The sequence below is a fragment of the Dendrobates tinctorius genome, unplaced genomic scaffold, assembly GCF_039654945.1.
Source record: "Dendrobates tinctorius isolate UK_male_01 unplaced genomic scaffold, ASM3965494v1 ptg000377l, whole genome shotgun sequence".
NCBI lineage: Eukaryota > Metazoa > Chordata > Amphibia > Anura > Dendrobatidae > Dendrobates > Dendrobates tinctorius.
This window is the reverse complement of record NW_027362043.1, coordinates 5,471,324-5,497,806: the sequence shown is the minus strand read 5'-3', so window position 1 is coordinate 5,497,806 and position 26,483 is coordinate 5,471,324. Positions and strand designations below refer to the sequence as shown.

Below are 26,483 nucleotides of genomic sequence, written 5' to 3'. Positions count from 1 at the left end.
TAGTACATGAGGTTTTTTTTATCTTTACACTATTTATGCTTTCATGTCTTGACCTCAGCTTGTTTATGCACATTTCTCCTAACGCTCTTGTACTTTTGAGGCCCTCCTGCTGCTTTTGAATCGGCTACCTGACTATCCTTCCATCCGAACAGCAGCTGACTTGGGAGCCCAAGCCCAGGGACCCATATGCAAGTCCAGATCCCTCTATAGGCATTAAAGAGTGAAGGGCAGGGAAACCCAGGGCTCTGGAACATTAAGTAGCTTCCACCAACAATTTGTTGTAGCAATTTTAAAACTGCCAGGAGACCACTGACAGAATCACCTTTCAGCTGAGCACCCACCATACTTCATTGTAGGCAGTGCTCAGAACAGCGATCATTCAGCACCCAAAATGTTTTGTTATTTAATATGAGACAAAGAGCAAGGTTATAATACAAAAATATCAATTTGATGTCAGTGGATGATCCTTGCTTATACAATACCATGAGTAACGTGAATTGTTTCATTAAATCATTTAAACCAGCCAAGGAATAAGTGAACTCACCATTAGAATATGCAAATATCTAATATCCATATCTAAAAAGGAGTATTCCGACATTTGTAAGTTATTACCCATCCAATGGAGCAGTTGGATGTAGTTCAGAGTTGCAACTTTGGTATTGGATCCAGGTGAACGATAAGAAATGGGCAAACCTTGACCAACAGTAGACTGGGCAAGAGAACGTTGTACTGAGAACCTACAGATTGTTTTGTGTAGGCGAAGATGTCAGAAATGATCTGGTAGCCCACGTGAAGGATGATCAGCCAGTGGTAAGCCAGTGGGGAGGGACACAACCCCTTTGATTACCCAGTAGGCCTGATGATAAGTGGCCTGTGGATATAGTAGAGTCATGTTACATGCACAGTAGCTTCTTATGGAGACAGATACTACCATAGTCTGAGGTGCCATAAAGGAGAAGGTAGGAGACAGCATCCAGTTTTTACAGTAACAGTACCCTATGTTACAAACCAGAATTGTTTGCTAGCATTTCAATAGGTAACAGGGACCTCCCAGGAGTGACAACTTTTGGGCTCGGTTTCCCTAATTCCTGCTCATTTTGCCCTTGGTTTGGCAAGACTGTACTGGGAAAATGTTGTTGATGTAGTGGCATTTACCCACAGACGCCTCTGGACCTGACAAGACTTGTGGTGACGATTTTATCATTTTATTACAAGAAAATTGACAAAAACCAGACAATGGTTGGGGAGCCCCAGACGTCTCACACCCGATTCATATGTCTCAACAGAGCTTGATGACAAGCCACCATCATCCCTCCGATCAGGTTCATGAACTCCTGGAAATTTATCTCGCCGTCCTGCTTACAGTCCACTGCTCCATCCACCGACTTCATCAACTTACGGACGATGTCCGGGTCCTTCTGGTTCTGTGGGCATAACGGGAAGAAAAAGACAATGGAAGTCACAGAGAAAAGGCCTACCAATGTGCAGGGGAAAAGACTGGATTCACCTTGACCTCACAATGACACTGCCCCAACTGCACTAACCCTTCAAGATTAGCCCCAGCCCCTCTTGACATGCTCTGTGCTGGTGGAACTTCTCTTACACTTAGGACCCCTTCACACATCTTGGTGATTTTGGCACTGGAAAAAGCAGTACTGGTGAGATCCGTGGTCTGTGTGCCGTATGTATCATCCGTGTACCGTCCGTGTATCTTGTATAGAATGAAATGCAGCATAGAAATTAAAGAGTGTTATGTATTAAAGATGTTCAAAGATAGAGATAATGATAAGGAGTAAGATAGATGTCAGTGTTGTATAGTCCGTGCCTTGTGCGTTTTTTTTCCGTACCTTTTTTTTTTTTTTTTTTTTAATAAGGTGTGAGCTCTCACATAATTGTCATAACCAACAGAGGGAAAGCTGACCGCTGGAGGCTGATGTTACTATTCTGGGAAAGGGGCTAATATCCCAAAAGGTTCCAATACTATTAACAGCTTATAGCCGTTTGTTTAGCCTTTACTTTTTAGTTTATGGGTACCACAGAAAAAAAAATAATGACGTAGGGTCCCCCTATAAATTCTAACCAGCAAAGGACAAACAGACAGCTGTGGGCTGATTTTATTAGCCAGGGGAAGGGACCATGGACATTGCCCTCCCCCCCACCTCAATGTGCCAGTTCTGGCGTTTAGCGTTGCTCTTCCCATCTGCCCTGGTACGGGGGCAAGTGGGATTATTTACACTAATAAATACAGTGGGGAAAAAAAGTATTTAGTCAGTCAGCAATAGTGCAAGTTCCACCACTTAAAAAGATGAGAGGCGTCTGTAATTTACATCATAGGTAGACCTCAACTATGGGAGACAAACTGAGAAAAAAAAAATCCAGAAAATCACATTGTCTGTTTTTTTTTCATTTGATTTGCATATTATGGTGGAAAATAAGTATTTGGTCAGAAACAAAATTTCAGCTCAATACTTTGTGATATATCCTTTGTTGGCAATGACAGAGGTCAAACGTTTTCTGTAAGTCTTCACAAGGTTGCCACACACTGTTGTTGGTATGTTGGCCCATTCCTCCATGCAGATCTCCTCTAGAGCAGTGATGTTTTTGGCTTTTCGCTTGGCAACACGGACTTTCAACTCCCTCCAAAGGTTTTCTATAGGGTTGAGATCTGGAGACTGGCTAGGCCACTCCAGGACCTTGAACTGCTTCTTACGAAGCCACTCCTTTGTTGCCCTGGCGGTGTGCTTTGGATCATTGTCATGTTGAAAGACCCAGCCACGTTTCATCTGCAATGCCCTTGCTGATGGAAGGAGGTTTGCATTCAAAATCTCACGATACATGGCCCCATTCATTCTTTCATGTACCCGGATCAGTCGTCCTGGCCCCTTTGCAGAGAAACAGCCCCAAAGCATGATGTTTCCACCACCATGCTTTACAGTAGGTATGGTGTTTGATGGATGCAACTCAGTATTCTTTTTCCTCCAAACACGACAAGTTGTGTTTCTACCAAACAGTTCCAGTTTGGTTTCATCAGACCATAGGACATTCTCCCAAAACTCCTCTGGATCATCCAAATGCTCTCTAGCAAACTTCAGACGGGCCCGGACATGTACAGGCTTAAGCAGTGGGACACGTCTGGCACTGCAGGATCTGAGTCCATGGTGGCGTAGTGTGTTACTTATGGTAGGCCTTGTTACATTGGTCCCAGCTCTCTGCAGTTCATTCACTAGGTCCCCCCGCGTGGTTCTGGGATTTTTGTTCACCGTTCTTGTGATCATTCTGACCCCACGGGGTGGGATTTTGCGTGGAGCACCAGATCGAGGGAGATTATCAGTGGTCTTGTATGTCTTCCATTTTCTAATTATTGCTCCCACAGTTGATTTCTTCACTCCAAGCTGGTTGGCTATTGCAGATTCAGTCTTCCCAGCCTGGTGCAGGGCTACAATTTTGTTTCTGGTGTCCTTTGACAGCTCTTTGGTCTTCACCATAGTGGAGTTTGGAGTCAGACTGTTTGAGGGTGTGCACAGGTGTCTTTTTATACTGATAACAAGTTTAAACAGGTGCCATTACTACAGGTAATGAGTGGAGGAAAGAGGAGACTCTTAAAGAAGAAGTTACAGGTCTGTGAGAGCCAGAAATCTTGTTTGCTTGTTTCTGACCAAATACTTATTTTCCACCATAATATGCAAATAAAATGAAAAAAAAAAACAGACAATGTGATTTTCTGGATTTTTTTTTCTCTCAGTTTGTCTCCCATAGTTGAGGTCTACCTATGATGTAAATTACAGACGCCTCTCATCTTTTTAAGTGGTGGAACTTGCACTATTGCTGACTGACTAAATACTTTTTTCCCCACTGTAGGTAACAGAGGGTGGGAGTGTTTATTTCAAATAAAAGGATTTTATTCTGGCTGAGTGTTTTTACAATATGACTATGGGGTTAGCAATGGGACATCTAATAGACGCCTCTCCATTACCAATTCTTGGGCATGATGCAAGTGGCCATATAACAGCTGACATCAACCCTCACACAATACAGTTGAAGTCTAAGATGCCCCTACTACTAACCCCATAGTTAAGATTGTAAAAAGACAGCCAGAATAAAGTCCTTTTATTTGAAATAAACAGTCCCCATCCTCTTACCCATTAGTGTAAAAAAAAGACAAAAAAGAACACAGATACCAAATTTCTCACTTGTCCTATTTGTCCCCTGACGTAATCCATCTCTGCTTTATCTGGAGACCTTGCTGAACAGTGACATGATGAGATCGTTCAGCCTGGCAACCAGGAGACACTGAGCATTAGAGGGCAGCTTCGTTGACCTGCGGCAATGTCACTGAGGTTTCTGCAGGTCACTGAAGCTGCAGTTCCCACATGCAGCTCAATGAGATCACCGTTAGTGCCATGAGAAAATTCTCAGTGCTAGCAATGACGTCATGAAGGTTACAGCAGTTCATTGGCTGGCTCACACTAGACTAAGTGTGGGAACAGCTGCCAGTGACCGGCAGTAACATCTATGACGTTACTGCTCAGCACAGAAGCTGCGCCACAAGCTCAGCTCAATTCGTCCTGGATTCATGGATGAGCAGTCACATCATGCTACTGCTCAGCCATGTAATCCAGATGCAGCAGAAACACTTCTTTGTGGGACAAAAGGATTCAAGTCAAACAGGTGAGGAATACGTTTTTTATTATTTATTTTTACAGTAATAATTGGGAAATGAGGGTGGGGTGTGTTTATTTCAATTAATGGACTTTATTCTGGTTGAAAATTTTTTACTATATGATTATGAAGTGAATAATGGGGCATCTTATAGACACCTCTCCACTACTAACTACTGGGCTTGATGTCACCTGACAATACAAAGCTGACATCAACCCTACAAATATTACCCCACTTGCCACCACACCAGGGAAAATGGAAAGAGCGAGGCTAAGCAACAGATTTGGTGCACGTTATGGATGCACCATTGCTGGGGCGGCTGATGTTGGTAGCATGGGGGGGGGGCAGGGGGCAATATACCTGGCCCCTTCCTAGACTACAAATATCAACCCACAGCGGTTTGTTTAGCATTTGCTGGTTTATAGGGGACCCTACGTAATTTTTTTCTGGGGTCCCCATAAATTCACCAGGAAAGGCTAAACAAACAGCTGTGAGCTCTTATTAATATCCTTATAGGGTATTGTCCCATGTCCCAGATTATTAACATCAGCCAGATTTTACTCTGCTGGTTCATCAAATTGCATGGGAGCCTTTTTTTTTTTTAATTATTTAATTCTTTATTTTACACAGGAGTTACACAGCTGCTGAATACAACTCCCATAATTTTCGCTTGGTCGCGCTGAGCTTAGAGAGACCAGGCAACAATGATCAGAGCGGTCTTCAGCATCCGGCACCTGGGAAAACCGTGAACTTTTTGTGTGTCACCAGTGTGCACGTGCTGCACGCATTTCTTCCATGGTGCTGGTAAAAAAACAAGACACTTTTGCGGGGTTTTCACACAAACAAGGTCTGTGTGAAAAATCTGACGTGTGCACCTCCATTGAACACAAAGCGTGTGCGTGTCCATATTTGCTGTCCTTAAAAAAACAGACCGCATACAGACATGAAAAATGGACATGTGAAGGGGCCTTACCTGTATGAAGGATTTCAGCTCAGTGTTCATGAAAGACTCAAACTCTGTGTAATTCATCTGATTTGCGTCTCCTTTCTTGCCGGCGTAGTGTTGGAAAATGCGGATGATGGTTTCCATGGTGGACTCCATCTCTGATGGTTTGGTGGCAGAAACTGGATTCTGGGAAGAAGAGAAGACATTAAGTTGGATTATATTATTACATAGATTTTAGACCTTCTGAAACTGGGGGATTTACGATGAGGCTAGGTGTATAGATTCAGCAGCAGGGAGCAGCCATTCAGACTAGATTGGTGGGATTTCAGTAGGAGAGGAGGGACAAAATCTACCTGTCAATCAGGTTAGGTGGGACAGAGTGACACTGAAGGAGGGAGAGGTCAACGGGGAGGAGCCATTGAGCAGAAATTCAGCAAGAGGAGGGTCACTTAAGGACTGTAAATCAGGGTACATAGGCAGAGATTCAACTGTTTAGGAGGGACAATGAAGAGCTGTCAGACTAGGTAGGGGAGGATTCAGCACCAGCAATAAGGAGGGACACTGAAGAGCTGTCAATCAGACTAGGTGGGGAAGGATTCAGCAGCAATGAGCAGGGACACTGAAGAGCTGTCATCAGTTTGGGTGGACGGATATAAGTTTTATCATTCAATAAGGATTATATAACAATCCTGACAGTTTTGGATTTTATCAGTATGTACACCAGACTCATCAGGTCTGAGAAACATTTACTACTGAATGCAATTTTGGCCCTAAGGGCTCATACTAACATGCGAGAAACAGATGAGTCTCGCACATCAATGCACGGCACTGCCATCGGCACTCGGATCGGAGCGTTAAGCTGCATAGAAATACATGCAGCTGAATGCACCAATCCGAGTTCCGGCGGCAGTGCAGGGTATTGATGTGCGAGACTTGTCCGAGTTTCTCGCATGCGAGTATGAGCCCTTAAACAAATATACAGATGTTATTGAGCAACAGATATATAAAAGTCTGACACTAACATTGCGCTTTGTACCTTCTTTTCTGGAGGGCACTTGGCCAAGGCATCGTTACAAGCCACCATCATCCCCCCGATGAGGTTGAGGAACTCCTGGAAATCCAATTCTTGGTCCTTTTTTCCGTCAGCAGAGCCATCTACTGATTTCATCATCTTCTGCAAGATGTTTGGGTCCTTCTGGCCCTCATGGAACAGAAAATTACATGAAGAACAGCTCACTCTTGCTTCCTTCTTGTTCTTGTGGTCTGTTATGTGCACTTTTAATGGAGTGTCTTGATGTGTAATGCTAGAGGTGGTAACTAAATAATTGGATCAGTCATTCTGATATGGCCGATAATGGCCACTGCTTCCAGTCTCAGATACACAAACTACAGGAACTAATGGGGACAAGATGATTCTAGATCAGGGGAATGATCGAGGCTCTAGTACTAAAGAATAGCAGCTGCATACCTGTAGGAACAGCACCATGCTTAGTATTTGGTGCAGATACTTCCTGATTCTGCACAGGCATAGACGTTCTACCAGGTGTGAGGTTTCACCAAGTGAGTGGAAGGGGATTACTCACTTTGCAGGTCTTTGAGGTAAACACTGGTGCGCTCAGGGTTAAAATGAAGCCAGTTTATTACTAAGACAGTTCCATCAGCCATTTCACATCCAGCTTTAACACATGAACACAGTCTCTCACTGACCCCGGTCAGTATAATACGGACACATGTCCGTTACCTGCTGGTGTCGGCCACACAGGTTCCCGGGTCCCTCTTGTTCTCAGAGGTATCCGTAAACATGGAACAAAATACAGTCTTTTCCTGAAACATACCTCTCACTGATCCCTGGTCAGTATAACACACGGTTGTCAAGACCGTTACCTGTTGGATCGCCACACAGGTTCTCGGATTCCTCTTGTCCTCAGAGGCATCCGATAAATGTCCATTCACACACAGTCTCTTTCTGACCCCGGTCAGTATCACATGGTTTTCAAGATTTCAAGACCATTACCTGTTAACCATGAAGGTTCCCAGATCCCTCTTACCACAGAGGCATCCTGTACACATTTCGCTCTGACCACGGTCAGTATCACACGGTTTTCAAGACCGTCCGCTCCTTTTGGCTCGGACTCGCCGACACAGCTTCCCCAGGCTATGCGACGTCCGAGCCTGGAACAATGGAGCTCTGTCTGGGCTGACAGACTCCATCACACTCCTCACATGTGCAACACACCTGCCTTAGATAGGTAACTGGGAGAGGTTACAGCTATCACATGGCTAGTCACATGATCTCATCACAGGTCCTGCAGATTCACAACCACACACATCTCTTCAGCCAAAACGGGGTACAGTGAGCCCCCTCACCACAGTGTGTGGTACATGGGTAGCCAGACCCTCCCAACTCTCATAGCTACCCGTAGCCTGGACCCAAATGTGAACAACAACTACTTAAACATTTACGTACACTTAAGAAAACACTCCAGGCTACATCACAGGGAGCTACCATCCCTGTGACACATACCTTCCATTAACCACCAGTCACACCACACAGGGTATAGGTCCACCCATGAGGAGCAGTGTTGAGACGTACATCCGCTGCTTAAATGAAATGGATGGGACTCATGGGTAACTTACTTTGGTGAAGGAGGGCAGCTCGCTGTTCATGAAGTTCTCGAACTCTTTATAGCTCATGGAGGCTGCGCTCCCCTCCTTGCCAGCATATCTCTGGAAGATGGTGATGATCTTCTCCATGGAGCGCTCCATTTCGGTTGGAGGATTCTGCCTGTTCTGTGCCTAAGAGTTAACAGATTTCAGAGCTACCAATAAAGATAATAACACACTGGCGCGAGCCTGAAATAAACTGATAAAAGCTGCTGGCACCCTGGCAGGTAATGTGTACAGCCTTGCCTTCAAAACGACCTAGAAAGTGAATCACAACTGTGGCTACCGCGCTAATAAATAAAAACTGCTGTTACAGGATGGAGTGATCTCTGTATCTTATAACGGACACGTGAGAAAATGGCACTTCCTTCAATGTGCCTGAAGATGCAGGCTGTCAGTTGGTCAGTTTATTCTGTGAGGATACAGCCCTTGGATGCAGTGCAAGTTCAAATAGGGAGCATCCTCCTGTTCTTGAAAGATCCTTCATATGCTCGTGGCTGTGCAATGTAGCGGTGAGCCTCGGCCGTTGGTTCCGCCGTGTAGTAGCGTAGCGATGGGGGGGGTGATTAGCGGTGACGTCACCTGCCTGTAATAACGGACACACACTGGCCAATTCCGACGTGTTGCGAGGGACCCATCGCTCTTTCTCAAGGTATGGACATGTGACGCCACCGCTAACTACACCCCCTGTTCGCTATGCTTCTACACGGCGGCGCCATCGGCCGAGGCTCACCACCGCATTGCACAGCCACGAGGGTGTGGAGGATCTTCCAAGAACGGGAGGACGCTCCCTATTTGAACTTGGACTGCATCCAAGGGCTGTATCTCAGCAGAATAACTGACCAACTGACAGTCCACATGTTCAGGCACATTGAAGGAAGTGCCATTTTCTCACATGTCAGTTATATTATACGGATATCACTCCACCCTGGAACAGAAGTTTTTTTGTTACTAGCTGAAGAGACCGGCGTTGCCCGGGCATAGTAACTAACTGTGGTTAGATATAACAAATTATAATGATTATATTGCACATAAAAACATTTCACATCATATATTCAACACAGATTTGCAACACAAAATAACTAAATGATTACCTAAGTATTGACAGTATTTTATTTTCAACTCATTCAAGAGCCTTTAGATAAACATTTTTGGTTTTTCTTTTCGGTGCAAAAATGAACAGATTTTTAGCAGTTCCAACTCTTGAACAGGCCACTGAAAGTTAACCATGAGAAAAGCATGGAGATTGCAAATCGATCCCTACTACTTTCAAGGACTGTCCCTGAGCATTGTTAATGGACATTGCAAATGCCATTCAAAATGGAAACTGGAGGCGTTTAAAACAAAAAGGCAAACCAGATGGAATGATTTGAATTCTTGGAATGAAAATGTCCTCTCCTTTGGCAGATCCTGTTTAGCTGTTTACCTAATCCTATCCTGTGTGATACAGTCTGCTGAGCTGTGTATCTAATCCTATCCTGTGTGAAACTGGGCAGTGTATCTAATCCTATCCTGTGATACCATCTGCTGAGCCGTGTATCTAATCCTATCCTGTGTGATACCGTCTGCTGAGCCGTGTATCTAATCCTATCCTGTGTGATACCGTCTGCTGAGCCGTGTATCTAATCCTATCCTGTGTGAAACCGTCTGCTGAGCCATGTATCTAATCCTATCCTGTGTGATACTCGGCTGTGTAACTAATCCTGTGTTACTGTCTGCTGAGCTGTGCATCTAATCCTATCCTGTGAGATAATCGGCTGTGTATCTAATCCTGTTCTGTGTGATACAGTCTGCTGAACCATGTATCTAATCCTATCCTGTGTGATACAGTCTGCTGAGCCGTGTATCTAATCCTATCCTGTGTTACTGTCTGCTGAGCCGTGTATCTAATCCTATCCTGTGTTACTGTCTGCTGAGGTGTGTATCTAACCGTATCCTGTGTGATACTGTCTGCTGAACCGTGTATCTAATCCTATCATGTTTGATATTGACTGCTGAGCATCTAATCCTCTCCTGTGTGATACTGTCTGCTGAGCCATGTATCTAATCCTATCCTGTGTGATACAGTCTGCTGAGCCGTGTATCTAATCCTAACCTGTGTTACTGTCTGCTGAGGTGTGTATCTAACCGTATCCTGTGTGATACTGTCTGCTGAGCTGTGTATCTAATCCTATCCTGTGATACTGTCTGCTGAGCCGTGTATCTAATCCTATCCTGTGTGATACCGTCTGCTGAGCTGTGCATCTAATCCTATCCTGTGTGATACTGACTGCTGAGCCGTGTATCTTATCCTATCCTGTGTGATACTGACTGCTGAGCTGTGTATCTAATCCTATCCTGTGTGATACCGTCTGCTGAGCTGTGCATCTAATCCTATCCTGTGTGATACTGACTGCTGAGCCGTGTATCTGATCCTACCCTGTGTGATACTGTCTGCTGAGCCGTGTATCTAATCCTATCCTGTGTGATACTGTCTGCTGAGGCGTGTATCTAATCCTATCTTGTGTGATACTGACTGCTGAGCCTCTAATCCTGTCCTGTGTGATACTGACTGCTGAGCCATGTATCTAATCCTGTGTGATACTGACCGCTGAGCCATGTATCTAATCCTATCCTGTGTGATACTGTCTGCTGAGCCGTGTATCTAACCCTATCCTGTGTGATACTGACTGCTGAGCAGTGTATCTAACCCTATCCTGTGTTAAGGTACTGTCACACTAAGCGATATCGCTGTGTGTGATACTTACCTACGACCGGCTCCCCTGCTGGTTATCGCTGATCGCGCGAGAACATCCAGGACTGTTTCTAGTCGTCTGCTTCCTGCGGCGCTTCCTGCTGTGACGACGAGCGACGAACGTGGAGCCGGACGGGATGACGTCAGGATCGCCTAGTGTGACAGGTAAGTAGCGACCCCCGACCTCAGCGATGTCACTGGTGAGATCTGCCTGTGTGGCAGCTCACTAGTGACCACTTAGCGATGTACCAGCGATACTGACCGCGTCATATCGCTCGTCGGGATCGCTGGTACATCGCTAAGTGTGACAGTACCTTAACTGTCTGCTGAGCAGTTTATCTAATCCTATCCTGTGTGATAATCGGCTGTGTATCTAATCCTGTTCTGTGTGATACTGACTGCTGAGCCGTGTATCTAATCCTATCCTGTGTGATACTGACTGCTGAGCCGCGTATCTAATCCTGTTCTGTGTGATACTGACTGCTGAGCCGCGTATCTAATCCTATCCTGTGTGATACTGACTGCTGAGCCGCGTATCTAATCCTATCCTGTGTGATACTGACTGCTGAGCCGTGTATCTAATCCTCTCCTGTGTGTTACTGCCTGCTGAGCATCTAATCCTCTCCTGTGTGATACTGACTGCTGAGCCGTGTATCTAATCCTCTCCTGTGTGATACTGACTGCTGAGCCGTGTATCTAATCCTCTCCTGTGTGATACTGACTGCTGAGCCGTGTATCAAATCCTCTCCTGTGTGGTACTGACTGCTGAGCCGCGTATCTAATCCTGTTCTGTGTGATACTGACTGCTGAGCCGCGTATCTAATCCTATCCTGTGTGATACTGACTGCTGAGCCGCGTATCTAATCCTATCCTGTGTGATACTGACTGCTGAGCCGTGTATCTAATCCTCTCCTGTGTGATACTGACTGCTGAGCCGTGTATCTAATCCTATCCTGTGTGATACTGCCTGCTGAGCATCTAATCCTCTCCTGTGTGATACTGACTGCTGAGCTGTGTATCTAATACTCTCCTGTGTGATACTGACTGCTGAGCCGTGTATCTAATCCTCTCCTGTGTGATACTGACTGCTGAGCCGTGTATCAAATCCTCTCCTGTGTGGTACTGACTGCTGAGCTCTGTATCTAATCCTATCCTGTGTGATACTGTCTGCTGAGCCGTGTATCTAATCCTATCCTGTGTTACTGCCTGCTGAGCCGTGTATCTAATCCTATCCTGTGTGATACCGTCTGCTGAGCCGTGTATCTAATCCTATCCTGTGTGATACCGTCTGCTGAGCTGTGCATCTAATCCTATCCTGTGTGATACCGTCTGCTGAGCTGTGCATCTAATCCTATCTTGTGTGATACTGCCTGCTGAGCCGTGAGATAAAAAAAGAAAATTTTTTCAGCTCACCCCAAGGAGACAGCTATAAGTCCGATCGGTGCACGGAATGTGGAAACAGGATCCCTCTGCAGCAAAGCGTGATAAGAAAAAAATTCCAGCATCCAGATCCGTAATTAGATTAAAAAAATTTTATTCCTTTATTCCAAAATTTAAAAAAATCATAAGATTCTCCATCATGATGAGAGACGCATCAGGACGTGTAGTTGGACGCGTTTCGGACAAAAAACAGTCCTTATTCTGAGACAACACATAATACATCTGAACACATGCTTATAAAGGGAAACATAGGAAGTCAAGGAACAATCAAGACTAAACATAGCCAGCTGATTAATAGGAGGTAGTAAGTCACAATCACACTTACAAAACACTCAAAATCTCACTCCTAATATTCATACCCGTTGGAACTCTGCTTTGTAACAATAACATCCATTTTGCCTCTCGGCGTAATAATAAATCATTTAAATTTCCACCTACCCTCTTTGTCTGCACCTTCTCTATGGCATTAACCCTAAAGTTGCTAAGATCTCCTTTATGTATATGCAAAAAATGTCGAGAAGCAGCAGACAAACTGCGTGTGGTAGTGTGACCTACGTCATAAACGTGCTCGGAAATACGACGTCTCAAGGTGCGTGAAGTATTTCCCACATACTGAATATTACAATCCACGCATGTTATGACATAGATCACACCAGTGGAACCACAGTTCAAAAAAGATTTTATTTTAAATTCCTTTCCATTAACAGAAGATACTATTTTTTCTGTGTTCCACATAAACCTACATAGCCCACAGTTTTTCTGAGCACACTTAAAAGATCCACAAGTGGGTAACCAATTAGTTATACTTGCTGAACTGTCTGAAAAATATCTATTAGCATGTCTATTGACACTAGTATGATCACTTGGAGATACCTTATTAGCAATAGTTTTATTTCTCCTTGAAACAAATCTAATCCCATCCTTCAGTATATTCTTTAATGTATCATCAACATACAAAATAGGGAGGAATTTTTTAATAATATGAACAATCCTGTAGTAGTCAGTACTAAAATTAGTTGAAAAAACAATAGGTGACCGACCCTCCACAGAATTTGGTGTTTTTCTGCTTTCCTTCTGCAAATAATCCTCTCTACTTTTTTCATCCGTTCTATGCTTAGCTTTCTGAATGTCTACCTTAATATAACCCCTCTTTATAAAACATTTACCAATGATCTCACATTGTTTATCGTATAAATTTGGCGTGGTACATGTTCTTTTTGCTCTTACAAACTCCCCTGTAGGTATATTGGCTATAACATGACGTGGATGGCAGCTAGATGCGTGTAACAGTGAATTACCTGCCGTAGGTTTTCTAAAAATATCACAATCGATCTTTCTTTCTTCCAAATTTGCCGACAAAAGAATATCCAAAAACGAAATTGTCTTGGCATCAAATTGATATGTGAAACGTATATTGCATGGATTATTATTAATATAGAACATGAAATTCTCAATATTAAATACATCACCATCCCACACAATTATAACATCATCAATGAATCTCAAAAAAAGAAAAAGATCAGAAGAAAAAGGATTTTTTTTTCGGAAAAAATGTACTCCTCCTCCCACCAGGCCATAAAAATGTTAGCAAGAGACGGGGAAAACTTGGAACCCATGGAACAACCTTGCACCTGTAAATAAAGATCATCCAAAAAAGAAAAAAAAAATTGTTTAACAAAAAATAAGTCACTTTAATCAAATACATCTGTAAATCTTCTGAAAAATTACTGTATTTCTGTAAATAAGTAGTAAGAGCCAAAATAGCCAAATCGTGTGGGATGGAAGTGTACAAACTTTGTACATCACAAGTGAGCCAACAAAAGGAACTTCGCCATTCCACCTGAGAAAAAATACTAAGAACATGCTTGGAATCCTGCACATAGCTAGGTGAAATAGTGGCTAGAGGTTTTAATCTAGCGTCCAACCATTCCGACAAGTTTTCATTGAGAGATCCTATGCCCGATATGATAGGACGAAACAAAGGTAGAAAAACCTCCTTATGAACTTTTGGAAGTGCATGTAACAAAGGAACTCTGGGATATAAAGGACAGAAAAATTCACAATGTTTTTGATTGATAATTCCCAAACTAAAACCCCTATGTAACAATTCCTGTAATTCCATTCTGATGTTATCTGTAGGGTTATAATTAATTCCCTTGTATACCTCACTATTAAAAAGCATAGCCCTCACCTCTCTTTCATACAGCCCAGTATCTAATATGGTCACAGATCCCCCCTTGTCAGAATTTCTTACCACGATATTGACATTAGCAGATAACAAATCAAGTGCCTGTTTCTCAGTACGACAAATGTTAGAACGACCATTCTGATTAGCATTATAGATTTTCATGAGTTCATCCTCAACAAGAAATTGAAAATCATCCATAACTTGCAATTTTGACTGCTCAGGATAATATCTAGGATTAGGGACTCTAGAGGAAAAACTAACATCAGTTAAATACATTAACTTAGAACCAGATTCAGACAAGTCCCTCAAATTCTTTAGGGTAACTTGCTCCTGGAAAGAAGTAGGCATAAATTCCTCAGGAACTTTGTCAACATATTCATCATTGATATTGGAAGTTTTTTCACGTTCCACATCTTCTGCAAAAAAATGTCTCCTAAGAGTCAATCTTCTCATAAAGTGATTAACATCAAGCATAGTGTTGAATAAGTCCATTTTCGCTGTAGGCACAAAATTAAGACCCCTTTCAAGGATATTAATTTGATCATTCGATAAAATCGATGCAGAAAGGTTCAGGACTGTAAAATTATCAGTTGTATCTAAGCATGCTTGTTCCGTGGTGATCTCCTGAATTCTCTTATGATGGGAGTGTTTCCTCCCTGATCTCCTTTGACGTTTTTTCTTTTTCCTGAACCGTTTTTTGGAAAACTACTGCTTTGTGAAATCCGCTGCCCCACATCCCGTGCATACGTGGAACTGTTAGATGGTAAATTCTCAGTATCAGAAGTGTCAGTATTAACATCCGTATTATCCATGTCCGTTGAGGAAAAGCTTACCCTATTATCTCTGTGTTTGAGAATAGAAGGGTGAATGTTATTACGTTTTCTTCTATAATCATGCCAGTCATAAATATGATTATTCTGGTAATCAGTTTTATCTCTTCTTTAATAGTGAGGTATACAAGGGAATTAATTATAACCCTACAGATAACATCAGAATGGAATTACAGGAACTGTTACATAGGGGTTTTAGTTTGGGAATTATTAATCAGAAACAATGTGAATTTTTCTGTCCTTTATATCCCAGAGTTCCTTTGTTACATGCACTTCCAAAAGTTCATAAGGAGGTTTTTCCACCTTTGTTCCGTCCTATCATATCGGGCATAGGATCTCTTAATGAAAACTTGTCGGAATGGTTGGACGCTAGATTAAAACCTCTAGCCACTATTTCACCTAGCTATGTGCGGGATTCCAAGCATGTTCTCAGTATTTTTTCTCAGGTGGAATGGCGAAGTTCCTTTTGTTGGCTCACTTGTGATGTACAAAGTTTGTACACTTCCATCCCACACGATTTGGCTATTTTGGCTCTTACTACTTATTTACAGAAATACAGTAATTTTTCAGAAGATTTACTGATGTATTTGATTGAAGTGACTTATTTTTTGTTAAAAAACAATTTTTTTTCTTTTTTGGATGATCTTTATTTACAGGTGCAAGGTTGTTCCATGGGTTCCAAGTTTTCCCCGTCTCTTGCTAACATTTTTATGGCCTGGTGGGAGGAGGAGTACATTTTTTCCGAAAAAAATCCTTTTTCTTCTGATCTTTTTCTTTTTTTGAGATTTATTGATGTTATAATTGTGTGGGATGGTGATGTATTTAATATTGAGAATTTCATGTTCTATATTAATAATAATCCATGCAATATACGTTTCACATATCAATTTGATGCCAAGACAATTTCGTTTTTGGATATTCTTTTGTCGGCAAATTTGGAAGAAAGAAAGATTGATTGTGATATTTTTAGAAAACCTACGGCAGGTAATTCACTGTTACACGCATCTAGCTGCCATCCACGGCATGTTATAGCCAATATACCTACAGGGGAGTTTGTAAGAGCAAAAAGAACATGTACTACGCCTAATCTATACGATAAACAATGTGAGATCATTGGTAAACGTTTTATAAAGAGGGGTTATACTAAGGTAGACATTCAGAAAGCTAAGCATAGAACGGATGAAAAAAGTAGAGAGGATTATTTGCAGAAGGAAAGCAGAAAAACACCAAATCCTGTGGAGGGTCGGTCACCTATTGTTTTTTCAACTGATTTTAGTACTGACTACTACAGGATTGTTCATATTATTACAAAATTCCTCCCTATTTTGTATGTTGATGATACATTAAAGAATATACTGAAGGATGGGATTAGATTTGTTTCAAGGAGGAATAAAACTATTGCTAATAAGGTATCTCCAAGTGATCATACTACTGCCAATAGACATGCTAATAAATATTTTTCAGACAGTTCAGCAAGTATAACTAATTGGTTACCCACTTGTGGATCTTTTAAATGTGCTCAGAAAAACTGTGGGCTATGTAGGTTTATGTGGAACACAGAAAAAGTAGTATCTTCTGTTAATGGAAAGGAATTTAAAATAAAATCTTTTTTGAACTGTGGTTCTACTGGTGTGATCTATGTCATAACATGCGTGGATTGTAATATTCAGTATGTGGGAAATACTTCACGCACCTTGAGACGTCGTATTTCCGAGCACGTTTATGACGTAGGTCACACTACCACACGCAGTTTGTCTGCTGCTTCTCGACATTTTTTGCATATACAGTGCCTACAAGTAGTATTCAACCCCCTGCAGATTTAGCAGGTTTACACATTCGGAATTAAATTGGCATTGTGACATTTGGACTGTAGATCAGCCTGGAAGTGTGAAATGCACTGCAGCAAAAAAGAATGTTATTTCTTTGTTTAATTTTTTTTTAAATTGTGAAAAGTTTATTCAGAGGGTCATTTATTATTCAACCCCTCAAACCACCAGAATTCTGTTTGGTTCCCCTAAAGTATTAAGAAGTATTTCAGGCACAAAGAACAATGAGCTTCACATGTTTGGATTAATTATCTCTTTTTCCAGCCTTTTCTGACTATTTAAGACCCTCCCCAAACTTGTGAACAGCACTCATACATGGTCAACATGGGAAAGACAAAGGAGCATTCCAAGGCCATCAGAGACAAGATTGTGGAGGGTCACAAGGCTGGCAAGGGGTACAAAACCCTTTCCAAGGAGTTGGGCCTACCTGTCTCCACTGTTGGGAGCATCATCCGGAAGTGGAAGGCTTATGGAACTACTGTTAGCCTTCCACGGCCTGGACAGCCTTTGAAAGTTTCCTCCCGTGCCGAGGCCAGGCTTGTCCAAAGAGTCAAGGCTAACCCAAGGACAACAAGGAAGGAGCTCTGGGAAGATCTCATGGCAGTGGGGACATTGGTTTCAGTCAATACCATAAGTAACGTACTCCACCGCAATGGTCTCCGTTCCAGACGAGCCCGTAAGGTACCTTTACTTTCAAAGCGTCATGTCAAGGCTCGTCTACAGTTTGCTCATGATCACTTGGAGGACTCTGAGACAGACTGGTTCAAGGTTCTCTGGTCTGATGAGACCAAGATCGAGATCTTTGGTGCCAACCACACACGTGACGTTTGGAGACTGGATGGCACTGCATACGACCCCAAGAATACCATCCCTACAGTCAAGCATGGTGGTGGCAGCATCATGCTGTGGGGCTGTTTCTCAGCCAAGGGGTCTGGCCATCTGGTCCGCATCCATGGGAAGATGGATAGCACGGCCTACCTGGAGATTTTGGCCAAGAACCTCCGCTCCTCCATCAAGGATCTTAAGATGGGTCGTCATTTCATCTTCCAACAAGACAATGACCCAAAGTACACAGCCAAGAAAACCAAGGCCTGGTTCAAGAGGCAAAAAATCAAGGTGTTGGAGTGGCCTAGTCAGTCTCCTGACCTTAACCCAATTGAAAACTTGTGGAAGGAGCTCAAGATTAAAGTCCACATGAGACACCCAAAGAACCGAGATAACTTGGAGAAGATCTGCATGGAGGAGTGGGCCAAGATAACTCCAGAGACCTGTGCCGGCCTGATCAGGTCTTATAAAAGACGATTATTAGCTGTAATTGCAAACAAGGGTTATTCCACAAAATATTAAACCTAGGGGTTGAATAATAATTGACCCACACTTGTATGTTTAAAATTTATTAAAATTTAACTGAGCAACATAACTTTTTGGTTTGTAAGATTTATGCATCTGTTAATAAATCCTGCTCTTGTGTGAAGTTTGAAGGCTCTAACTTATTTGCATCTTATCAAACCTGCTAAATCTGCAGGGGGTTGAATACTACTTGTAGGCACTGTACATAAAGGAGATCTTAGCAACTTTAGGGTTAATGCCATAGAGAAGGTGCAGACAAAGAGGGTAGGTGGAAATTTAAATGATTTATTATTACGCTGAGAGGCAAAATGGATGTTATTGTTACAAAGCAGAGTTCCAACGGGTATGAATATTAGGAGTGAGATTTTGAGTGTTTTGTAAGTGTGATTTTGACTTACTACCTCCTATTAATCAGCTGCCTATGTTTAGTCTTGATTGTTCCTTGACTTCCTATGTTTCCCTTTAAAAGCATGTGTTCAGATGTATTATGTGTTGTCTTAGAATAAGGACTGGTTTTTTGTCCGAAACGCGTCCAACAACACGTCCTGATGCGTCTCTTATCATGATGGAGAATCTTATGATTTTTTTAAATTTTGGAATAAAAAATTTTTTTAATCTAATTACGGATCTGGATGCTGGAATTTTTTTCTAATGACTGCTGAGCCGTCTATCTAATCCTATCCTGTGTGATACTGTCTGCTGAGCCGTCTATCTAATCCTATCCTGTGTGATACTGACTGCTGAGCCGTCTATCTAATCCTATCCTGTGTGATACTGACTGCTGAGCCATGTATCTAATCCTATCCTGTGTGATACTGACTGCTGAGCCGTGTATCTAATCCTATCCTGCGTGATACTGACTGCTGACCCGTGTATCTAATCCTATCCTGTGTGATACTGACTGCTGAGCCGTGTATCAAATCCTCTCCTGTGTGATACTGACTACTGAGCTGTGTATCTAATCCTATCCTGTGTGACACTCAGCTGTGTATCTAATCCTATTCTGTGTGATACTGTCTGCTGAGCCGTGTATCTAATCCTATCCTGTGTGACACTCGGCTGTGTATCTAATCCTATCCTGAGTGATACTGTCTGCTGAGCCGTGTATCTAATCCTATCCTGTGTGATACTGACTGCTGAGCAGTGTATCTAATCCTATCATGTTTTACTGTCTGCTGCGCCGTGTATCTAATCCTATCCTGTGTGATACTGACTGCTGAGCCGTGTATCTAATCCTATCATGTTTTACTGTCTGCTGAGCTGTGTATCTAATCCTATCCTATGTGATACTGTCTGCTGAGCCGCGTATCTAATCCTATCAGGGGTGAACCTAGCCTCTCTGCTGCCTGAGGCGAACAGCAAAATGACGCCCCCCCCCCACACACAAAGTAAATTCTCATATCTATCCTGTAAAACTGAGTACAATAGTGGCCATTTTGATTTAGATAAATAGAAAAAAAAGGTGTCCAAACACAAGGATGTCAGCGCCATCACACGCACATACAAGAACAACACAGAAGTATCCACAACAAGGGCCATTAATGGCAATGGTAGGTCAGGCACAGGGCCGGACTGGGACAAAAAAGCAGCCCTGCCACACAAATCCCACCAGCCCACAAACTATAACACTCATCACCCCGATCAGTGAATTTTTGCTATACTTTGTCGTCCCCTCATCACTCTCTTATAGGAGTTATTTGAAGAGCCACATGTGATTGATACCACAGTGCGTACTAGGGTGACCGCAAAAAAATCGATGTCGGAATTTTGTCCGTCTGGACCCCACAAAACGATTCCCCTTTCCAGATATTGAGAGCGCCAAAATTTGAGCTCGATCAAACGACGTTAACCCGTGCCGCTCGTCGCTCAAAGTTTGAAAAAATCCAAATTGAGGTTTTTTAAGATTTAGGTATTTTGCATAGTCTGTTAGACTATAAAGAATGTGACAACAACATTGCAGAAATAGCCCTGACCAAATTTTCGAACCATTTGTGGTATTTGAATGCAGAGTTGGTGGATTATGGTTTTTTGATCCCACCATTACAGACAATGAAAAGTTGTTAATGGCTAATAAATTGCTCAGTAGCACAGATGAACCATCAGAGCACGCTAGGGTTGTAAATCCAAAAGTTAGGAAAGAAAAATTAAGAGGTAGGAAGTAACCGACTTTAACGACCTTCTGACAAAAGATGAAGAACAAAAGCAATATGTCCTGCAAGTTGTAAGCAAATGCCGAGCATTATATTCTGACGTTTCAAAAACTACTTTAACAAAAGCTCTAGAATAGATTAGATAACTATGTAAAATTATCAACTCATGTAGGTTAGCGTGCTCTGATGGTTCATCTGTGCTACTGAGCAATTTATTAGCCATTAACAACTTTTCATTGTCTGTAATGGTGGGATCAAAAAACGATAATCCCACCAACTCTGCATTCAAATACCACAAATGGTTCGAAAATTTGGTCAGGGCTATTTCTGCAATGTTGTTGTCACATTCTTTATAGTCTAACAGACTATGCAAAATACCTAAATCTTAAAATACCTCAATTTGGATTTTTTCAAACTTTGAGCGACGAGCGGCACGGGTTAACGTCGTTTGATCGAGCTCAAATTTTGGCTATCTCAATATCTGGAAAGGGGAATCGTTTTGTGGGGTCCAGACGGACAAGATTCCAACATTTTTTTCCCCCCATATGAGATCCGGTCACCCTAGTGCGTACGATCGACCACAGCTCCATTTACATGGTGCTCTTCAAAGCTACATTTCCCAGGATCATGGGGGTCCCAGCGGTCAGATCCACAACAAAGTCATCCCCTATCTGCACATAATGCGCCATACAGTATTATGGGCCCCATATATTACTGCATACAGTATTATGGGCCCCATATAATGTTCCATACAGTATAATGGGCCCCATATATTACTTCATACAGTATAATGGGCCCCATATGTTACTGCATACAGCATAATGGGCCCCATATGTTACTGCATACAGAATAATGGGCCCCATATATTAGTTCATACAGTATTATGGGCCCCATATATATCTGCATACAGCATAATGGGCCCCATATATTACTGCATACAGCATAATGGGCCACATATTACTGCATACAGTATAATGGGCCCCATATGTTACTGCATACAGCATAATGGGCCCCATATATTAGTTCATACAGTATTATGGGCCCCATATATTACTGCATACAGCATAATGGGCCCCATATATTACTGCATACAGCATAATGGGCCCCATATATTACTGCATACAGCATAATGGGCCCCATATATTACTGCATACAGCATAATGGGCCCCATATATTACTGCATACAGAATAATAGGCACCATATATTACTGCATACAGTATAATGGGCCCCATATATTACTTCATACAGCATAATGGGCCCCATATAATTCTCCCCATACCCCGCTGCTCTGGTCTCCTCAGTGTATTCTGATCTTCCGAACTGCTTGGCACAGGGAAATCATTAACTTTACGTATATAATTGTCCACTTGGACTGATAGTAATAGTGATTTGTTTGTACCTTGTTGTCTGGGGCTGGCCCAGTTTATGGGGGTGCTCGGGGCATATGATTATACACCAGGGGGTGCTCGGCTCTGTTCCGCTCCATGCACCCACGGCTCAGCTCTGTACACTTAGTGTACACAGGGCTACATTTTGTACGCCCCATACACATGTGACTCCGCGCCGCACACCTCGCACATGCGACTCCACTCCGTACTCCTCGTACACACATGGCTCCGCTACATCCATCCTGTAAACCCCCCCCTGACCCCACACAAACTTACTCATCCAGCACAGCACTGTCTCAGCTCCATGTATGGGGCTACATTTTGTACGCCCCATACAAGTGTGACTCCGCTCCGCACACCTCGCTCATGCGACTCCACTCCGTACTCCTCGTACACACATGGCTCCGCTACATCCATCCTGTAAACCCCCCCTGACCCCACACAAACTTACTCATCCAGCACCATGGCAACTAGCACAGCACTGTCCTGCACACACTGAGAGCTGTGCCACAGGACCTGTGATGAGGTCACAGTAGGGGAGGGGTCAGGGGGTCACATGATCAGGGGGTCCTGACTCCTTCCCTCATGTGACCTCATCAATTACAAGCTACTGCAGCTCCAACGTGCAGAGGCTAATTGTAGGTGCTGCGGGTAGCAGAGCACATAATGCCACCCCCTGTGCACAGCATCTGCCTGCCACCTGAACTCATTAGAGGTGGCGCCCCTGAATCTTATCCTGTGTGATACTATCTGCTGAGCCGTGTATCTAATCCTATCCTGTGTAATACTGGGCTCCCCCTGCAGTCTGTCAGAGGGTGGTCTGTGTTGGCACGGTAATAAATTGTGTTATTTCCAGCTTTACAGAAGGACGATAACACCAGAGAAATGATAAGAATAATAGGCCTCAGTTACCACAACTGTCTACAAGGAAAACTGTTGCTCATAGCAACCAAACACAGCTTAGCTTCTTTTAAACAGCTCTGGTGAAATGAAAGATGCTTAGTGATTGGTTGCTATGAGGAGTTGGTGTGGCTGATACACATACATATATTTTAATGCGGCAGCCACAGTTGTGATTCAGATTTCAGAGGTTTGGTTTTTTTTACCCTTTATCATGCAGATGAATAGCCCAAGCTCCTGGACACATCTACCCAGGACTAACGTTTGACAACTGCACACCCACTAGATCTCTGTCTCTGCCCTTAGTGTGAAGGTTTGCACGTTAAGAGGCGGCAGTGGTCATTTTGCTGCTCGACCTTCTGAAACTGGAAATTTCATTTTTAGGTGGTGTCAGTCTACAGAGACAACTAGCTGTTTCCGTCTGATCTTGTACATGTTCCATGGGGTGGTGGCTACATCCCATTGTCTTCCATACTGACGATCTGTGAATCACAGGAATGTCAGGACATGGGACATGCAGACACACGCCCAACCTCATACTTGACAGATATGAAGGAGCAAAGTTTTTTTTTTTTTTTTTTTTTTAAATACCAGTGTGTTCTGACCCTCTGCCTGGCTCACCATATCAGGCCTGAACAAACTGGACAATTTGTTGCTAAAGCACCCTGAAAATGTGGTCCTAGACTTTCCCTAATCTTTCAACCTAGAAGGTCCTGCCGAGGCCAGTGACCAAAATTTCACTCTAGTAGGCCCCCCTAAGATCTCTTCAGAGCTTTCAGCTCAGAAAACTCTGAAGTCTTGCTGTGATAGGGTTACAGTGATAACCCTGATGACCATAACCTCACTAGCGCTTAAGAGTCCCATAAAAGTATTGTACCCAACAGGGGCTCTTCTGCACCTCAGGCTTTCATCCAGTGAAGAGAGTAGATTCATGGAGGGGCGAAGTCTCCGTCTAAAAAACAGAGTGCTCCGTCCCCTGCCTGGATTTGACGTAGAAGGCCCCCACGTACTGGACAAAGCTCACTACAGCTTACAGAAGCCTGGAGATATGGCCCCAGAAGTTCCTCATCCTTCAACTAAGAGACTTGTCCCCAGGCCAGTGACCAGTATCTCACTCCCGGAGACCTGTGAGATTTCCATTGAGGCTTCGACCAAGATAACTACCGATAGAATAGTCTTGGGCTCACAGTGGCTGATAAGGATTGCAGTGATGAAAATGATGACCACAAGCTCACAAGAATAGTCCTATAAGAGTATTTGCCCTACCCAGGTGATGAACCTGATGACCAAACCCTTACTTGATTTCAAGAAGAGTCCCATATGATTATTGAGATGGTCTCAGCCTAGGATCATCTCCCTCGATTACCCCCAGAAAAGAACAACCACAATTATTACGGCACTTGGCCCAGTGTTGGGACAATTACAGATCCATCAGTAACTTTACGGTGATGCAGAAATTACTTGATCACTGTCGGTTTTGAGCGATCACTAAGGATTAGTCACAGGAAGTGTCCCTATGACAACCAGTAAATATTTCTTTGAAAATCAAAAAAAGGAGATGTTTTTAGGCCGTTTCTCTGAGATACTGCACCCCCAGGCATTACAGGGCCAGTAACCCAAAGATTAGAATATTGCAACACATGGATTCTTCTGCATAGTGGGCACTACGTCATCTAGCATAGCTGATAACAGGGGACAATAGACTTCATTCCCTTGTACGATCCCAAGCAAAAGTACATAATTTAAGTAAACTATTTATAACTTAACCCTAATAAATATTATCTCCAGTAATAAAGACATGACCCAGAGGTTATCAGCGGCCCCACCCCACAGCGCTACTAGCGTTATTATTCCATAGTGACCGTTAGAAGTCACACCCCTCCCCGCCATTGTACACAAAGACAGATAAGAGTGGAAGCCATGACCGATAACAGCAGCTGAGATCAGAGGAGACGGAAGGACCCCTGAATGAGGCTGTGTGATTACATCACAGAGCTGACTAATGACATCACACACGATATGATGACGTAACAGTGCACATAATCCATGTACATCATATTGAGATTAAAAATAAAAGATGATATTGGGAGGCTGCTGGAACATGCTGGGAGTTGTAGTTTTGCAAAAGAGCAGGTTGTAGACCACAGAACAACGCCGTAATTTCACAGAGATCCCATTTGCCTGCCCAAATACTCAGAAAGTTTGCTGCAGAGTATTAAAGGTGCAGCTACACAACACAAAACCGGCCACAAGGACTACCCAGGAAAAGGTTACCCCCATATCCCTGACAGGAGGTGTGAAACTTCCTAAAACATTTCCCCCACTGTGAAGCCATATACTCACCATGGTGAACAGAGACCCTAATGATGGTGCTGCTGTGGAGGAACACGTCACAGAGCAGAGACCACTGTGCTGCTGAGGAGGAACACGTCACAGAGCAGAGACCCCTGTGCTGCTGAGGAGGAAAGACTCAGGGAAAAACAGACTCTGTGAGCAGAGAGCCACACCCAGAGGCCGCCAGCCAGCACCCTGCCCAATTTCTGCATTCCTCTCTCCCCTGGAGGAAAAAAAAAAAGTGCTTGAACTGATGAGTAACAGACTGCAACTTTATGAGTCACTTCCTCACCATTTCCAAGACCACTGCTTGCAGGATTTAAATGCAATATTTCTCACAGCTGAGGGTTTGCTACAATTGTATCCAGTCTGGAACCCTGGGTCTTACAAAACAGTTTTCAGCACTGGCCTTAAATAGGAATTTTATATTAATAATAATCTTTATTTTTATATAGCGCTAACATATTCCGCAGCGCTTTACAGTTTGCACACATTTTCATCACTGTCCCTGATGGGGCTCATAATCTAGATTCCCTATCAGTATGTCTTTGGAATGTGGGAGGAAACCGGAGTACCCGGAGGAAACCCACGCAAACACGGGGAGAACATACAAACTCCTTGCAGATGTTGTCCTTGGTGGGATTCACTGACAGCAAGAAAAAATCCCAAACCATACACAAGCCACATCAATGCTTTGCAGAGTGACAACTGGGTGTGGCTTCCTGACCTAATTCGATTACATTAAGGATGTGGGGGAGAGCTTTCACATCTAGGAGGAATCTCATCACCTTAGGCTAGTTTCACACTAGCGTTTATTCCACGCAGCGCACGGCGCCGCTAAGCCCTGCCCCCTGCCAGCTCCCTGCCTGCCCCATCCGGTCAACGCCTACTATCGCACATGGACGCTTGCGATCTGTGCACCCTATCTTTAGCTCCACCCATTTTTCACCATATTGGCTCTTCTCATTTTTGCAGCACTAGTTTTCTATGCTATGCTTTACACTCATTTGGCCTCTAGGTGGCAGTGTTCCTTCATACAGATGAGTTCAAGGTTTTTTAGGCAATTTTCTGGC

General features: G+C 43.2%; 1 protein-coding gene across 2 annotated transcripts; it reads right to left on the bottom strand.

Moving 5' to 3' along the window:
• Positions 1 to 1,189: 1,189 nt before the first annotated feature.
• On the bottom strand, positions 1,190 to 25,684 carry LOC141075877 (uncharacterized). Of its 2 annotated transcripts, none has more exons than XM_073563049.1 (5): positions 25,420 to 25,684; positions 8,243 to 8,401; positions 6,642 to 6,800; positions 5,633 to 5,791; positions 1,190 to 1,424 (listed from the first exon to the last, which is right to left on the bottom strand). In XM_073563049.1, the coding sequence occupies exons 1-5, from the start codon at positions 25,420 to 25,422 to the stop codon at positions 1,260 to 1,262; spliced, it is 645 nt and encodes a 214-aa protein (XP_073419150.1). In that variant the 5' UTR covers positions 25,423 to 25,684; the 3' UTR covers positions 1,190 to 1,259. The 2 variants fall into 2 exon arrangements, with proteins under 2 accessions (XP_073419150.1, XP_073419149.1); XM_073563048.1 differs by having other exon boundaries at positions 6,642 to 6,806; positions 25,420 to 25,682.
• Between the last annotated feature and the right edge of the window lie 799 nt (positions 25,685 to 26,483).

What these genes read in the sequence shown, in the direction of transcription:
- LOC141075877 (XM_073563048.1), bottom strand. An exon ending in AGCTGCCCTCCTTCACCAAA is followed by an intron (nt 6,807 to 8,242) that starts GTAAGTTACCCA and finishes CTGTTCCATGAG; the next exon opens with GGCCAGAAGGACCCAAACAT. An exon ending in AGTGCCCTCCAGAAAAGAAG is followed by an intron (nt 5,792 to 6,641) that starts GTACAAAGCGCA and finishes TCTTCTTCCCAG; the next exon opens with AATCCAGTTTCTGCCACCAA.